The sequence below is a fragment of the Grampus griseus genome (assembly GCF_964374135.1).
Source record: "Grampus griseus genome assembly, chromosome: 14".
In the NCBI taxonomy this organism is placed as follows: Eukaryota; Metazoa; Chordata; class Mammalia; order Artiodactyla; family Delphinidae; genus Grampus; species Grampus griseus.
In genome coordinates this window covers 77,120,745-77,139,318 of record NC_139008.1, presented here as the reverse complement: position 1 = coordinate 77,139,318, position 18,574 = coordinate 77,120,745, and the positions used below count along the sequence as shown (strand labels likewise).

The 18,574-nt window shown below is 43.2% G+C and overlaps 1 protein-coding gene across 1 annotated transcript in view; it reads left to right on the top strand.

Annotated features, from left to right (window-relative positions):
• Window positions 1–776: 776 nt before the first annotated feature.
• Window positions 777–18,574, top strand: part of B4GALT5 (beta-1,4-galactosyltransferase 5) — a gene marked incomplete at its 5' end in the record, with an annotated part of 80,551 nt that continues 62,753 nt past the window's right edge. The window contains one exon of the mRNA XM_082671310.1: window positions 777–891. Coding sequence (XP_082527436.1) covers window positions 777–891 — 115 coding nt within the window. The remainder of the gene's footprint in view (window positions 892–18,574) is intronic.

Below are 18,574 nucleotides of genomic sequence, written 5' to 3'. Positions count from 1 at the left end.
TTTTATTGTATTCATATCACTTATCAGTACCTGACATTATGAACTGATTCGTTTCTTTTTCTCCTCCCATTTGAATGTTATGTTCAAGAAGACAGAGATTTTGTCTGTTTTGTTCTATGTAGCATCCCCAGCGCCAAGAACGGTGTCTGGCATATGTCTGGCTTTCAATAAATGGTGAACTGAATGAATGAATGAATGAATGAATGGAGGTGTATACCGAGCCCTCATGCCTACAATCCCTGCTCTTCTGTCGCAGTGGGTGGCCAGCCGAGTCAGACATTGCATACGGCCCCTTGACTCCCAGGTTGGGGGCGTCCAAGAGCGGACCGACGGGCACTTGAGCGACGTTCCCCAAAAGCCAGGGCGGTGGCCGCGCCGGTAGAGGGGCTGTCGCCATTTGGCGACTTTCCCTGCGGGCCACTGCGCCGCCGCGGGGGCCAAACAGGGGATCGCTCTGTGAGCGCGCGCGCGCGGGTCTTTTGCGACGGTGCCCGGCGGCGCTAGCCCCGCCCCCTCCCCGCCCCCGCGGCCCGCCCCGCCCCGCCCCGCCCCCGCCGCTGCGCTCTCTACCGGGCCGCTCAGGCCCCCGCCCGCTTCATGTGGCCGGGCCAGCGGCGGCCGGCGGCTGGGAGCGGCGAGGCGGCGGCGAGCGGCGGCCGGCGAGGCCCGGGAGGTGGCGGAGGCCCAGGCGGCGGCGGCGGCGGCCAAGGAGGCGGCGCACGGAGAGCGGCGGGAGCAGGCCCGGCCCGGCCCTCGAGCGGCCGCCTGGCTGCAGCATGCGCGTCCGCCGGGGGCTGCTGCGGCTGCCGCGCCGCTCGCTGCTCGCCGCGCTCTTCTTCTTCTCGCTCTCGTCCTCGCTGCTCTACTTCGTCTATGTGGCGCCCGGCATAGGTAGGAAGGGGGCCTGGGACCTTGGGGGTGCCTCTCTGGCCTCAAGGGGACCCCGGGAACCCCCGCCCCGCCCTGAGGGGACCCTGGCTTTCAGAAGACACCCGGCTGGGAGGCGACCCCGAGCCTGGCCCTCAGAAGACTACGGGGACTCCGGCCCGACCCTCGGGAGATCCCACGCCTGGCCCTCGGGGGGCTCCAGGACATTCCAGTACCCTGCACCCCGACGGGCTCCAGAACCCCCCTCCCCCCGCCAGCCTCCCGCCCACCCCCTGCCCTCCTTTAACCCCTTCCCCGCGGGAACCCGACCATGCCTTCACACACACACACACACACACACACACACACACACACGCGAGCGCGCGCGCGTGCTGGGACGCCCCCTTTCTTGCCCTGGCCTCCCTAGAACCCCCACTTAACGCTCCTCGGCTCGAGAACTGGCGCTCTCCCTCCTCCGGGGTCTCCTCCAGCCCCGGTTCCGGGCATTCCTCGGCCCCCGAACCTCCGCGGCCCGCCCTCCCCTCCTCGCGGAGCCCCTGTGCTGGGGTCTCCAGGAGTCCCACCTTCCTGGTTCCCATCCATCCTTCCCCTCTCTTCTCCCTGGTGACTCCACCGTTTCCTGCTCTCCCTCCTACCCTTTCTTCCCTCGACTTTCCCTTGTTACATCCACCTTCAGGTCCTCCTCCCCAACACACACATTCTCCTCTTCCAAGTGGCCAGATCCCTTTCCTAGCAGGGTGGCATCCCCCACCCCCCAGGGAGGTCCACCCCCTCCATTCAGTCTACGAACCCCTGAGTGTGCCACGCCTCCTCTCCATCCCCTCCCCCTGCCCCGCCTACCCCCAAGGGCACTCCCTGTCATCTCCTCTCCCTTATCTCCTATCCTTCCCCGAATCCTCACCACCCCCCTCTGGTCCTCAGGCACAGTTTCTTTCTGATTGAAGACTTGGGGAAGGGGTGCTGTCTGGGCTCTTCCTTTCTCCCCTTTCTTTAACTTCTGCTCTCTCCTAGCCTTGAGGGTAGAAGGTGGCCCTTCAGTAGTATCCTATGGGGCCGGGGGTGTGTACATTTAAATTGGTCCTAGAGGAGGAGATATGACAAGGGCCTTGGGGAAATGGTGCAGGTGGGAAGGAGCATGGAGAAAAGGTGGAATGGGGACTCATTCTTCTCAAAGGCATGTCCTTTAAAGGAAAGACAGCCCTGGAGAAACTGAACCCTGACCAAGCATAGGCTGTCTAAGAGCATAGAGCAGACATTTAGGATGTGAAGAAACATTAGAAGGAAATAACAGCATGAGGGTTAAGGTCAGAGGACATGGAGGTCAGATTTGGATTCTAATCGCTGCCCTTTATGACCTTGAGCAAGTTACTAAGCCTCACCTTTTCTTCTCTGTAAAATGGGGGTACTCATCCTAACCTTATAGGGTTTTAAGGATGGAAGTAGATAAGTTCCCTTTTAAAGCACTTATCATTGTACCTGATGCTTAGAGAGTTTTCAAAAAAAAAAAAAGCTATTATATGTAGCTTTCAAGAAAGAAGGGAGGGAGTAGATGGAAGGTTTAAGGTATGTATTTGCCTGACTTGGCATCACCATGAGGCCCTAGAGAAAACCTCAGTTTAAGGTGAAAAATGATCAGAAAATGCTGTTGGGGGTGGGGCAAGGAGAGTAAATTTTGCTGTAAAAAGTCTGGATCATTTGGATGTTAGGAAAGGGTTGATGGTTTAACTCTAGGGAAATACCCTTTAGGATTGTAGTAATGATTAGTGCCATTCTCTGTTGACCTGTCAACACTGAACTAGCTGAATAGAGAAATTTCCAGATAGAGCTGGAGATTGTCTCCTGATTTTTTTTTAAAAATAAATTTATTTATTTTATTTATTTATTTTTGGATGTGTTGGGTCTTCATTGCTGCGCTCGGGCTTTCTCTAGTTGCGGCGAGCGGGCTTCTCACTGCGGTGTCTTCTCTTGCTGCAGAGCACGGGCTCTTGGCGTGCGGGCTTCAGTAGTTGTGGCATGCAGGCTCAGTAGTTGTGTCTCGTGGGCTCCAGAGAGCAGGCTCAGTAGTTGTGGCACACAGGCTTAGTTGCTCCGCGGCATGTGGGATCTTCCCAGACCAGGGCTTGAACCCATGTCCTCTACATTGGCAGGCGGATTCTTAACCACTGCACCACCAGGGAAGTCCTCTCCTGATTGTTTTTTTTAAAGAGCATATTTCATTTGATGGTAAATATTGATGATTTGTAGTACAAACTAGATCTAGTTTGTACTACAAAGATAGAACAGGTAGTATCCTACTGCCGTAACATTTTATGAAATGTCTTAGGAAAAGCATCCCTCTGGGAAGGTGTTGTATGTGGCCTGATGGATCAGATGAGGGGATAGGAGTCTGGGCAGAATAAGAACAGGTGAGTAATTAGTGGAATTAATTGAGAAAAGAGTTCATTAGCATATTGGATATTAGGCTAATAAAAATGGGTGTGAAATGATGGATTTGAACCTAGAGGCAGTCTTGAAGCCATATCCCCTTTTGTGAAAGTGATGGGTTTTTTCTGGTGTGGGTGCATAAATAAGCTATGTCGAAATGGAAAAATATATCCCACTGGGATAGTAAACACCCTCTTTTTTTTTTTTTTTTTTTTGCTGTATGTGGGCCTCTCACTGTTGTGGCCTCTCCCGTTGCGGAGCACAGGCTCTGGACGCGCAGGCTCAGCGGCCATGGCTCACGGGCCTAGCCGCTCCGCGGCATGTGGGATCTTCCCAGACCGGGGTACGAACCCGTGTACCCTGCATCGGCAGGCGGACTCTCAACCACTGTGCCACCAGGGAAGCCCCTAAACACCCTCTTGATTAGAAAGATCAGAAGCCAGATTCTAAAACAGAGATGGAACGTAACAACTTAATTAAAACTCTTCAGCAGTAGATTTTTAGGTCAGTGGAACCCCAGTGAAAGGCAGTGGGCTTGGGGCTTCCCTGGTGGTGCAGTGGTTAAGAATCCGCCTGCCAATGCAGGGGACATGGGTTTGATCCCTGGTCTGGGAAGATCCCACATGCTGCGGAGCAGCTAAGCCTGTGTGCCACAACTACTGAGCCTGTGCTCTAGAGCCCGCGAGCCACAACTACTGAAGCCTGCGCACCTAGAGCCTGTGCTCTGCAACAAGAGAAGCCACCGCAATGAGAAGCCCCGCACTGCAACGAAGAGTAGCCCCCACTCCTGCAACTAGAGAAAGCCCGCGCGCAGCAACGAAGACCCAACGCAGCCAAAAATAAATAAATAAGTAAATTTAAAAAAAATAATAAAGCAATGGGCTTCTACCACACTTAGATTCCTACATCACTGATAACTGAGAAAGATGCAAAGCACTTAAATATTCACTAATTTCTTCTTAAATGTGGGTCTTCTAAAGGGCAGATCTACTTAAGATTCACTTCTGTTAGTTGGAAAGGGGAGTGGTGGGAAGGATGTGAAGTGGTTTTAGAAGGATACATTGAGCAGTTTGGTGATTTTATTTATCTTGGCTTTCCTGTTTAGGAGCTTAATTTTTTAAATAATCAGCTTTGGACAGAGGGTGGCAAATCTTTTCAAAAAGTTAAGGCAGTCTAGAGAAATAGAAGGTTTTATATGCCTTGGATTATGAAGACCTTATTTGAGACAATTGTTAAAATGAGCTTAGAAAATAATACTGGGTTGAACCACATGAAATTTCCATTTTTTGCAGGTCAAAACCAGTTGTATATTGGCAGTTTGATATATAGCTCAATCTAATACATTTCCAAATAATGACAATCCTGTTTTCTGGCATAATGGGAAGTGTCAGACTTGTATTTCCTTCCAGGTTTAATATTTTTCCAGTCCTGCTTTTGATTTACTTTGTATACCCTGTGGCCACGCTGTGCTCTACGGCTAAAGAGAAATCATCAACCTGAGAGTGTGTTACAGCTATATTTGGAATTATGTAGACTTGAATTTGAGATATGAGAAAAACCATGTTAGTTTTAAATGTTTTAAAGTTGCTCATGTGTAATATAGCCCAGCTACAATTTCAACCTAACTATTGTTGGTATTTTTGAGATCTAATGCTAGCTCTTAATGTTAGTGTCCCATAGTCTAACAGCAAAGGGAAATTTTCCTGGACTTGAGGGTCATCTGAAATGGAGGTAGTGGTACCATTTGGCTTAGAAAATTGGATGTGAGGAATATTACTAAATCTGACTATAATGTGTTTGTAACAAATACAAAGTGCGCTTAGCTACTTAAATAAACCCCTGCCAATCCAGTTAAGTAATTTAAAAATATGACTTCATTGGCCATTATGTTTTTGTTATTAAATCAAAAGTAGTGTTTTATATCAGCAGTTTAAAAGTAGAAATGAAAAGGATGGGGCAGAAAGTGTGAGGGAGGTGGTGGATTTGAAAAAGGAAGAGGAAGGGAATATGGTTATAAAAATGCATACGTGGGCTTCCCTGGTGGCGCAGTGGTTGAGAGTCCGCCTGCTGATGCAGGGGACACGGGTTCGTGCCCCGGTCTGGGAGGATCCCACATGCCGCGGAGCGGCTGGGCCCGTGAGCCATGGCCTCTGAGCCTGCGCGTCCGGAGCCTGTGCTCCGCAACGGGAGAGGCCACAACAGTGAGAGGCCCGCGTACCACACACACACACACACACACACACAAATAAATGCATACGTGCCTCTTCTCTGTAGCACCCTGCCCTCCACAGCCTGAGTGATTATCGTTTATTTCATCACTTGTTTTACCTGCACTGTTGAAATATCCCTATTCCTTTCAGGGTTCCGAAGAGAACTTTGAACTTATTTATGATCCTTTAACTTAAAAAAAAAAAAAAAAAAAACTAAGAGCTTGGAGTACCTCCATGTTCCAGTCTGACCAGGTCTTTTAGAAGATAAGAGAAGTGAACTATTTACAGATGGACATACATTTGAAGGGCTGATTTTAAAAATCTTATTAACTTTATGGTGCTGTCACATGGCAAGGTTGTATAGAGGTTACTGACCTTTGCAAATTGTTTAGTTACTGATTTTAAGAGAGATGCCTGTGCATGGTTAGAGGCAGTAGTCTATATACTGATGAAATTTTATTAAAGTTCCACTATTTAAATTAATTTTTCTTTTGTCTTGATTATTGAGGAAAGGAAATGGGGAATGATTTTTCCCTTTTGTCCTGCTTAGTTCCAAGAAAAGTTTGATTCATGGCTGGCTTTTGGAAGACAGGAATCAGTAATTCTAATCCCACCTGATTTGACCAAATGACCTTGAGCAAATCACTTGATTCTCTGATCTTATACTTGGCCAGAAAACAAAGCTATTTGAAACACTAGAACTGCATCTTAGCCAAACTTTTAGTAAGAAGTTTTTTTTTTTTTATCTTTATTGGAGTATAATTGCTTTACAATGGTGTGTTAGTTTTTGCTTTATAACAAAGTGAATCAGTTATACATATACATATGTTCCCATATCTCTTCCCTCTTGTGTCTCCCTCCCTCCCACCCTCCCTATCCCACCCCTCTAGGTGGTCACAAAGCACTGAGTTGATCTCCCTGTGCTATGCGGCTGCTTCCCACTAGCTATCTTTTTTTTTTTTTTTTTTTTTGCGGTACGCGAGCCTCTCACTGTTGTGGCCTCTCCTGTTGCGGAGCACAGGCTCTGGACGCGCAGGCTCAGTGGCCATGACTCACGGGCCCAGCCGCTCCGCGGCATGTGGGATCTTCCCAGACCGGGGCACGAATCTGCGTCCCCTGCATCGGCAGGCGGACTCTCAACCACTGTGCCACCAGGGAAGCCCTAACTATCTATTTTACATTTGGTAGTGTATATATGTCCATGCCACTCTCTTGCTTTGTCACAGCTTAGCCTTCCCCGTCCCCATATCCTCAAGTCCATTCTCTAGTAGGTCTGTGTCTTTATTCCTGTCTTACTCCTAGGTTCTTCATGACATTTTTTTTCTTAAATTCCATATATATGTGTTAGCATAGTCAGAAGTATTTATGTATAGAAAGTTGATAATTCATTCACATCCTATGCAAATTTTGGACCTAAGATTTTAGATAAGATACATGTTTTAAATAACTGAATGCAACTTTCTCTAATAACCCCAGGAAAATTTCAGATTCCCCCCTTGTTTTAAATATATATATGTGTGTATATATATATATATTTTTTTGGCTGTGTTTGGTCTTTGTTGCTGCGCGCGGTCTTTCTCTAGTTGCGGCGAGTGGGGGCTACTGTTCGTTGTGGTGCGCGGGCTTCTCATTGCAGTGGCTTCTCTTGTTGCGGAGCACGGGCTCTAGGCGTGCAGGCTCGGTAGTTGTGGTAGTTGTGGCTCATGGGCTTAGTTGCTCCGCCGCATGTGGGCTCTTCCCAGACCAGGCCTCAAACCCGTGTCCCCTGCATTTGGCAGGCAGATTCTTAACCACTGTGCCACCAGGGAAGTCCCATCTCCCCCCTTGTTAAGTGTAGTATGAAAACAGCCTTTTTGTTGTTCCTCACATGAAAGTGTCCTCTAAATGCTTCAGTGCACTTAGTTTCTGAGCTTTTCTGGAGTGAAATATGTCATATTGTGAATGTGGGTTATTTTATTTTAGAAAATTAAAAAGCCTTACCCTGTTTAAGGACCCCCTTCTCCCCACGTGTGCCTGTACGGACTCACTCACTCACTCAGATGTTTCCTTTGAGTATTGCATCGTGTCAGTCTTCTTAGAAGGAAACCATATTTGGAGAACAGATTGAAGTTATAAAACTAAACAGCACCACTTTTGACCAGGATTTTGGTGATGTTTTATGTCCTTTCTGCCGCAGTTTGCTATGTCGGAAACAAAGTCTTGGGTTTGGAATTGAAGTCTCTTAACAGTGAAAATGTGCTAGTCTTGGACAGTCTTTGGAAGCAGCCGTTTGGCCAGTATCAGTTGCTGTTCCAAGGCATCGCTACTCTAGCCAGTAGATAATTCTGCCCCCAACCCTGACATTTCCCCCCAGAGCTTGACAGGCCAGTGAGAGCAGCGTATAACATCGTATAACATCGCCAGGAAGGAGGGTCTTCTTGTGTTGCCATGACTCTTTAGAGCTCTTTAAGAGAGGAAAAAGACGTAGAAGCCAAAGTGCTACTGACTTACTTGCTTCCCTAATTTTGCAGCATTTTAGATCATGGAAGATACGTTGTACACATCCAACTATATAAGCAAACAGAACTTTAGTAAGCAAGAAGTAGGCAATGTGATGCTGCAAAGGCCTGTCAAAGAACTAGAGAAAACTAGTGGTTAACATTGGTCAAGATAAAGGTTAATCAGAAGCAAACAGATTGGGTGTTGGCTTAGAAGAAGTTAAAGGAGTTATCGTGAGAAGAGGCAGGCCTGTGTGTACTATTAGTGAAAGGACAGTTATTCTTTAGTTTCTAATACTAGCTAAATAAGAGTATGCCTTCCTTTGCACACTGTGTGTATTTTTGTAGAAAGCTGTGAGAAAATTAAAGGAATTTAAGATCTGTGGGTCAATAATAATCCAGTATTTGAGTGTCTTCCTATCATGTTACCAGCTATGGGAGATATTTGGATTCTAGACTTTTGACTGCTGCTTTCATTTTACAGATGATTGTATAAGCCCAGGTTGAGTCATTAACTTGCCCAAAGTTGAGAATTATGAAATAGCTGTAAAAATAAATAAATAAATAAATAAATAAATAAATAAATAAGATAAAATACCTCTGCAGCATATACTATATGGTTGAAAATACAAGATTAATCATAAGAAATAACTAGAGAAAATAGAAAATAGTATGTAATCAATTGCTGACTTGTATGATACTGATCCTTAATGAGGTGAGAGATTCAGACACAGGCACTCATTCCTTTATTCAATAGGTAGTTTTTTTGGAGTGCCTCCTCTTGTCAGATACTCTTTTGGGTATCAGGCAATCTAGAAATGAGTAAGGCAGAATGTTTCTGCCATCCTGGTGATTTCATTCTAGTGGGACGTTTTTGCCCTTTGTGGTGTTTTAATTCTGATGGGGAGACAGCCAATATACAATATAATTTCAGACAGTGGTAGGAGTGACTGAGGGTCTATTTATTTATTTATTTATTTATTTATTTTTGGCTGTGTTGGGTCTTTGTGGCCGCGCACTGGCTTTCTCTAGTTCTGGCGAGTGGGGGCTACTCTTAGTAGTGGTGCGCGGGCTTCTCATTGCGGTGGCTTCTCTTGTTGTGGAGCATGGGCTCTAGGCGCGCGGGCTTCAGTAGTTGTGGTGCATGGGCTCAGTAGTTGCGGCACACAGGCCCTAGAGCACATGGGCTTCAGTAGTTGTGGTGTGCAGGCTCAGTAGTTGGGGCCCTCACGGGCTTAGTTGTTCCACGGCATGTGGGACCTTCCCAGACCAGGGCTCAAACCCGTGTCCCCTGCATTTACAGGTGGATTCTCAACCACTGCGCCACCAGGGTAGTCCCTGAGGGTCTGTTTTAGATAGGGTGGTTAGGGAAGGCTTCATTAATGAGGTGATATTTGACTTGAAGGGGTAGAACAGGTCACAGGTCTGGGGATTGGGATGGTGATGGGCGTGTCAAGCATACGTGAAGGTCTTGAGGCAGAAATGCACTTGAGGGAAGGTTGACTGGATTTTTATAAGTGAGAAATGGTAGGAAACGAGCTTAGAAAGATGGTAGGGGTCAGGCCTTGTAGGACCCTATAGGCCATGGTAAGGGCTGTAGGATAGGAGTGAACATTAACTTAGAAATCAGCCAGATCTGGGTTTGAATCAACTCTGACTGAGTGGGCACACTATTTTCAATTTTCTTATCTGCCCCGTGGAGGATACCATCTTTCTCAGGGTCGTTGTGAGAATTGAGTGGAATATGCCTTTAAGAGGGCTTAGCACAGAGCTTGACACAAAGCTCCATATGTTAATAATTATTATTTATAACCATAGGAGATGTCCTCTTGGCCTAATGCTAGTACTAAACTGAGAGGAGGATTGAGCTCCAGTCCAGCTTTACCAATAACTAGATGGAAACCTTTACTTCAGTTTTCTCATCTGTAAAATAAAGCAATGGACTAAAGTACAGATTCTAGGGTCCCTCTCAGATCTGAAGTTCCATGATTCTGAGCAAGTGTGAGTTGAACCTTGAAGGAGAAGAAGGAATAATGAGTTCTGTCAAGTAAAGACACCCCATTAAAAAAAATTCACATCTCCCATTCACTTAGTTTCCCACCTTTAGTGCAATACTGAGCCATGGATTCTGTGAAGTGTCGGTGTATAACCATCAGACTTAACAGTTTCACTCTGTAGGGTGAATGGAGAAATTCAGACTGTGCAATGCTATTGTTTGAGGACATTTGCCCTAAAAATGAGACAGACGTAGAATGTCTGCCTTGAAGTCTATCTTTGAAATCATTGTGTCAAAGAAACAACAAAAAAATGTGTGTTGTCTTGGTCAAAGGAAAAATACTAAAAGAATTTTATGGAAATATCTTTGGGATGTTGAGACTTTTTTTTTCCTCTTTCTTTCTCTGCTTTTTGTCCCCTGGGTAATCCTTTTAAGTTTTAACCTGCTAAATCAGTCTTTACTTCTAGCCTCACACTTTTGCTTTTAAGCATGAAATAGAGCCCTGGACTCATTAGCTCCTGCCCCATCTTCATTCCTCTAGGTAATTGGATGTTAAATGAGAAATGAATATTACATTTTGACCCAGTAATTCTTTTTCTTTTTTTTAACATCTTTATTGGAATATAATTGCTTTACAATGGTGTGTTAGTTTCTGGTTTATAACAAAGTGAAAAAGCTATACATATACACATATCCCCATATCTCCTCCCTCTTGCCTCTCCCTCCCACCCTCCCTAACCCACCCATCTAGGTGGTCACAAAGCACCGAACTGATCTCCCTCATCTCGCTGTGCTATGCGGCTGCTTCTCACTAGCTATTTTACATTTGGTAGTATATGTATGTCCATGCCACTATCTCACTTCATTGCAGCTTACCCTTCCCCCTCCCCGTGTCCTCAAGTCCATTCTCTACGTCTGCATCTTTATTACTGTCCTGCCCCTAGGTTCTTCAGAACCATTTTTTTTTTTTTAGATTCCATATATATGTGTTAGCATACGGTATTTATTTTTCTCTTTCTGACTTACTTCACTCTATATGACAGACTCTAGGTCCATCCACCTCACTACAAATAACTCAATTTCACTTCTTTTTATGGCTGAGTAATATTCCATTGTATATATGTGCCACATCTTCTTTATCCGTTCATCTGTCGATGGACACTTCGGTTGCTTCCACGTCCTGGCTATTGTAAATAGAGCTGCAATGAACATTGTGGTACATGACTCTTTTTGAATTATGGTTTTCTCACGGTACAGTAATTCTTTTTAATATTGTGGCTTATATGGAAGAGCATTCATACCTCCTCTAGTGATCCCATGAATCCAGGGTTTTCCCAAGCCTGGGAATCACATTGAATAATTTAAAGTGCTGTCTCTTCTTAGATTCCCTCCCCCCACCCCTTTTGTTAGTTTGAGTAATTATTAGACTATAAGTATTGTTCCGCCTCCTTCCCAGGTTACAAAGATAGCCAGGTACTTTGCAATGACTAGAAGGGAAGCTGGGCATTGTTTCTGAAGTACCTTAGTTACCATCATCAATTATGAACAGTTCTCTGAGGCTTATTAGTGGCATAATTATGATTATGAAAAATGTTGTGGAGTGACACGTACAGGGAAGTGTAGATTGTAGGAAAACTCAGTGTTGTGTTTTAAAACTTAAATTAGAGGTGTGCTAGTGAGCACAGCTGTTCATTATTTTTATTAAAGAGCTGTAAAACATTTAAATACCAGTAAAGAGGGAACTTTTTTCACCATCTAAAAGTGTGATTAATAGTCATTTAAACTTTTTGCTTAATTCTCATGTGTTGAACAACTGTATGCTTGGAAAAATGGAAAAGCAGGAGTATTTTTTTTACTCATAGAACTAGTTACCCCATTTTGAGGAGTTGTGCTTTTAGGCACTAAGCCTAAATTATACTCATGATTATAATGTATGTGTTTTCAGATTGGTAGACCATTGGCTTTTGAAGGCTAGAAAATAGTATTTTCCTAAATGCTGTGTTGGGGTCATGTTTGTGTAGTTAAAAAAAAAATTCTTTCTTCCATTGCAGAAAAATGAAAACATTGCCAACTTAGGGAAGTTAAATCAGATGGATCAGAGATGATAGTAGACTGACTTTCTTGATGTACTTATTATGAATCTTTATATTTTAAATAAAACCATTTAATCGTTTAACTTTTAAAGAAAAACTCATTTTATCCACATCATCATAATCTATAGAGTAATGATAGGGGAGTTCTCTGGGTTGTAATGTCCTTTTGCCTAGCACGTTATATGCACTTAAATATTTATTGAAATGAATGAAGAAACTATTGCCTGGTCAAGCTAGCCTCTTTGTTGTTGGATTGCATTTAATCTGGGGGAAGGATTGCTTCTTCTGTTAATCCTGATTTTGAAGTGATTTTGAATTCATTTTGCCCAAAACTACTTTGTCTTTTTTCCCCCTATTTCTTTGTGGTAAAATATTTATAGCATGAACTTTGCCATGTATTTTGGTAATTTAAATGTGCAACTCAGTGGCATTAATTACATTCACAATGTTTTGCAACCATTACAGCTATTTCCAAAAATTTCTATTGCCCCAAACAGAAAGTCTCTTCCCATTAAGCAGTAACTCCCCATCCATCACCCCCCCCCCAACTGCTAATCTACTTTCCATCCTGTAAGTTTGACTGCTCTAGGTACCTCATATAAGTGTAATCATACAATGTTTGTCCTTTTGTGTCTGCTCTATTTCACTTAGCAAAATGTTTCCAGGGTTCATTCATGTCATAGCATGTGTCAGAACTGTATTCTTTTTATGGATGAATAATATCCTATCTTGTATATACCACACTTTTTCTCATCTGTTGATGAACACTTGAGTTGCTTCTACCTTTTGGCTGTTGTAAATAGTGCTGCTATGAATGTTGGCATACAAGTATCTGTTTGAGTCCCTGCTTTCAATTCTTTGGGTATTTACCTGGGAGTGGAATTGCTAGGTCATATGGTAATTCTGTTTAATTTTTTGAGGAATTGCCAGACTTTCCACAGTGGCTGCACCATTTTACATTCTCACCAGCAATATATTCCACATCCTTGCAGCCAACACTTATTTTCTGAGTGTGTGTGTTTTTTTTTAAAGTGTAGGCATCCTCGTAGGTGTGAAATGGTAGCTCATTGTGGTTTTGGTTTGCATTTCCTTAATGACTAATGAGGTTGAGCATATTTTCATATGTTTATTGGCTATTTGTGTATCCTCTTTAGAGAACTGTCTATTCAGGTTCCTTTGCCCTTTTTAAATTGGATTGTCCGTTGTTAAGAGATCTTTATATTTTTTGAATATTAAACCACTACCAGATATATATGATTTGCAAGTATTTTCTCCCATCCTATGGGTTGTCTTTTCACTCTCTTGGTAGGGTCCTTTGATGCGCAAAAGCTTTTGACTTTAACGAGGTTCAATTTATTTATATTTTTCTTTTGTTTGTACTTTTTTTTTTTTTTTTTTTTTTTGCTGTACGCGGGCCTCTCACTGTTGTGGCCTCTCCCGTTGCGGAGCACAGGCTCCGGACGCGCAGGCTCAGCGGCCATGGCTCACGGGCCCAGCCGCTCCACGGCATGTGGGATCTTCCCGGACCAGGGCACCAACCCGTGTCCCCTGCATCGGCAGGCGGACTCCAACCACTGTGCCACCAGGGAAGCCCCTTTTGTTTGTACTTTAAAAAATATACTACTTGGTAAGTTTTTGACTGAACTTTTGCTCCCTACATTGTAGTCGTTTACTTTTTCTGCCCGTGAAAGTTTTCCCTAAGTTACTGATAGGCATATCTTACACAAGCTATTATTGAGCTGATTTCTGAGAAGCAGGAGGCAAGGTTTTTTGGTTTATCTTTCTCTCACTTGTTTAAGTTTGATGCTGGTTTCTTGATTTCTTTTTTTAAAAATTAATTAATTTATTTTTGGCTGCATTGGGTTTTCGTTCCTGTGCACCAGCTTTCTCTAGTTGCGGGGAGTGGGGGCTACTCTTCGTTGTGGCTCGCAGGGCTTCAGTAGTTGTGGCTTGTGAGCTCAGGAGTTGTGGCTCACGAGCTCTAGAGCGCAGGCTCAGTAGTTGTGGCGCACGGGCTTAGTTGCTCCGCGGCATGTGGGATCTTCCTGGACCAGGGCTTGAACCCGTGTCCCCTGCGTTGGCAGGCGGATTCTTAACCACTGAGCCACCGGTGGAGCCCTGATTCTTGGTCTTTAAAATGGTTACTGTCTTTGCCAAACTTGACATGCTCTGCAGATTCCATTAAATATTTCAAGTGTTTGAAGAGTCCAAATCTTATTGATGTCTTTGTTGATTATTTTGTTCAGTAGGACTGAAATGTAACTTAAATTTAAATGTTTTCTGTTTCTAATTGCAGTTCTCTGAAAGTCCATGTAAGACAGGGCCAGAAGTTGGCACACCAAATTTTTGTTGGGGACAATACAGTTTACTGATTAAACATATGATATAGAAGAGAAATTTAGAAAATATTATAGATTGATGAGTATAGTCCATGAAACACTGGACTTATTTTTTTTTTCCATACAGAAATTAAAGTATACGATGATTTTGAAGATAGGGAAAAGTATATATCACTTGGCATTTTGTTAGCCTCAAATCTCCATTAACCAGCACCTTTTATGTTTTGCTGTTTAATAAGTGGTGATACTTAGAATGTAGACCCGGATGCATGACTTTGAGTTTGGTGTTAAGTATGATTTTTTTCCTTCTGATTGTTTGAAACAGAGCACTCTGTTTCCCCATACCTCCCCAGGCCACCACAGGCACAGGATGGCAGGTAGTGATGAGAAACAGCTTGCTAAGATGGTGCCTGGCTGACTAGGAGGTGTGTGATGTGAACACAGGATTTGTTTTTTCCCCTTATAACATTTTTTAAAATTATTTTATAACATTTTCCCTTTATAACATTATCAGAAAGTGAAGAGAACGTTAAAGAACGAGGAAACAGAAAAGTCTAACGTGTAAAAACCTGCTGGACTTCTGCATCTGTGACATGGTAAAATTTGGCACTTTGATTTTTTTTCCCTGGTATCAGCTGAATTTCAAATGTATTTATCTAAATGTGAGTGATAATGGTAGTGATTAAAGACAGGTGGGTACTTAGAAAATGTTTGTGCTTTGGGGCCTGTGATAAAAGAAAAGATTTACAGACTTGCTTTGCATTTGCCTGTTTTGGCTGTTTTCTTAGAGCTAACTTAATCTTTATGTGTTAAACCCTTAGAGTGTGCTAGGTTTGGGGGTACAGTGATGGATGATGTGGACACCATACCTCTGTTATTTTTTAAGTCTTCAGCAAGGGAGCATGGCTTCATTTTAGTAAAAAATTTTCAGAATTTTGAGTGATTTTATATCCCCAGAAGATGTGTTTAATTGAGGGTCAGTTCAGTTGATGTTAACGTGCCTTAATTGCCAGGAATAACAGTGAATGTATTTTAATTGTAGACATTTAAGACAGCAAAAAAATTTTAAAGAAATTCTTGAAGAGTCATTTAGTTTAATTTTTTACCCCACTGGGCCCATTGGCTGTACATGTTCTTGGTGGTATTCATATTTACATGAATGTTTTTGCTGTTTATCTCCTGAACAGAGTCATGGCAATGGTGGTGAACAGTGACCTGAAGTTTCTTAGTAACATAGATGCTCTCTGGACCAGTGGCGGAAGGATGCATTTAGATGCTGAGGCCTCTTCCCTTCTACCTGGAAGAGTGTCTGTCTTAGAATAGAGGTCTGGCACTGGGCAGGTGCTCAGAGAGCATTTGTCAGACAGGATCAGTCTGTCTTCTACTCTTCAGTGGCTTTCATTGCTTTTAGGATAAAGTTCAGATTACTTATTGTAGTTTATAAGAATTTTTGTGATCTGACCTTTACCTCCCTCTCCAGCTTCATTTATGCCACTTCTCTCCCTCCAGACACATGGGCCTCCCCACCTGGTTTCCAGCATAGACTAGGCTCTATCCTTAAGCTTTTCACTAGCTAACTCAAATATCCCTGCCCATCCTCAGACTTCTAAATCAGTGGCAAATGCATGGGCCTCATTTCTTTTTTTTTTGCGGGCCTCTCACTGCTGTGGCCTCTCCCGTTGCGGAGCACAGGCTCCGGACGCGCAGGCTCAGTGGCCATGGCTCATGGGCCCAGCCGCTCCGTGGCATGTGGGATCTTCCCGGACCGGGACACGAACCCGTGTCCCCTGCATCAGCAGGCGGCCTCAACCACTGCGCCACCAGGGAAGCCCCAAGGGCCTCATTTCTTGTTCATTGTTGTATCCCTGCCTGGAACGCTGGTCTGGCACACTGTAGGTGCTCAATGAATATTTATTTGTTAAATCAGGGAAGTAAGGTGGAGGTGGACAGATCTGAGGTCCTGAAAAGTACAACTAGCCAATTCCCTGCTCATTTGGGTATGTTGAAGGTGCTGTGCTAACTGCTAGGACTTCAAGGTGAAGAACTAAAAAGGATCAAATAAAAACACAATGGATTTGTAAAAATATTAATTGTAATTGAAAGTATGATTCCTAGCTCAGTCTCAGATTAATTATGTCCAATCCAGTCAGATGTTTGTTTTTGTGGGGGCCTGGTTTGGTGGACAGATGACAAGTAGGAGTTTTAAAGTTTTACCCATTTAAGATTCAACATGGATTTTAACCCTTTTAAGTGCTTTTTGTATGTTACATAGTATGTGTATGATAATGCTTTGAAATTGCAGATCACAAATGAATGTATTAATGGTTAGTCTTGTTCCTCAACTTGAAATCTAGATGAAAAAATTGATAAACAAGGAATTCCCTGGCAGTTCAGTGGTTAGAACTCGGGACTTTCACTGCTGTGGGCCCAGGTTCAATACCTGGTTGGGGAACTAAGATCCTACAAGCCGTATGGGGTGGCCAAAAAAATAAATAAATAAAAATAAAATAAAAATTAATAAACAGGAAAACACTCAGTCCTGATTTAGGAAGAAGTAGGTACAATAATTCTTATATATTGCTAGGAACATTGTTTCTAATTTTTAATTAGACAGATATTTAGGTTAATGGTTTTGGTGTTTTCAAATTTATGATAAAAGCTATACTTTTATGTCTTGAATATGCTTGTCAGTCTTTAATTTGAGAGGTAGTCTTTGCCTAGGAAATGAGAAATTGTTGTATATTTTACTTCTTCCAAAGAGCAATGAGGAAGAAACAAATTCTGGAATTGGAAGACCATATGGATGGTATGGAAAGTAAGTCTGTTATTCATAAACAGCTAGTCTCTTGTGCTCTACGCTGTTGGATGGAAGGTGGACATAACCTTGCCTCTGTTGCTGAGATTATTTTTGAGCTGACTCGTGCTAGGCTGGCACCCATCAATTGCTTTGTCTGGAAGGGACAACTGGAATCCTTCATTTTGTGTATGTGTGTGTGAATGTGAGTGGGAGGAAGTGAAATGTTTGGTTTTGGTATTGGCTTGATTTTTCTGTTTCATTGTTGACTTGGCATGCCTGGCTTTTTCATTCTGCTTTTAAGTATTCAGAAATCTTAAGATATGTGTGAATTAGAAGATTTGGATTTATTTGAATTTCATTTGGCACTATGGGAAATTAGCTTTAGGTAAGAGCTACTTTTTGGGTTGGCTTTATGTTAAAGATAATTTTTTCCCTTAATTATTTTATTTTATTATAGAAAATTTCAAACACATACAAAAGTAGAGTGAATAGTATACTGGACTCCCATGAACAAAGGTATTTTGATATGACCTTTATATTTGTGAAAAATATAAATGTGAAAGGGCACATAGACAGCCCCCATTCCCCCAACAAAACAAAACAAAAGTACAAGCTTAGGCTAATTAATAACCTGTATTTTTAAAACCTTTGGATAATTGGATTTCATTTTTGTTCAGATGTTTTGCTGATCCATTTACCTCAATGAGAGTTTCTTAATATGTCAAAAGGGAAGACTAAAAGTATATAAACATAGGCTTATTGTGAGGATTAAAGGAGAGAGTATTTGTCAGATGTTTCCATGGCTTGGTACCAGTTAGATGCTCAACAGGTAAATGTCTCCTTGCCCTTTCACAGTTCCTCAATCGCAGTGCTCAATTGGAGTAGAGAGGGGAAGGGACACGTGGATGAACTGGTACACGGTAGAGAGTTGATTACGGCGAAGTTTCCAGAGGATTTATTTATTTTTTCTATTACCCTGTCCTTCATTTGAACCCTTGAAGTTTAGAGCTGGAAAAACAAGGGTCAGATGTTTGCCAAGAATAAACCTTTCTGTACTGTGGTGGTACCTCGAAGGCACTCCTTAGCTTGAGGAGCAGGTGCTCTGGCTGAGGATGCTGAAGTCTCCGAGGTGCCCTGGGAGCAGATGATTACTGCTCGAGTGTGTAACACCTGTGTTCTTTTGCTTCTCTTGGCCTATTTTTCTGAGAATATATTGCTGAATTCTGTCGCTATTTACATCAGCTTTGACCAAAGCCAAGTGCCAAGCTTGCAAGGGAAAGAATGGCAAAAATACCTCTTTTAGGATCTGTGTTGGCACAGATTTTTTGCTTTGTGTTTAGTAACAAGTGA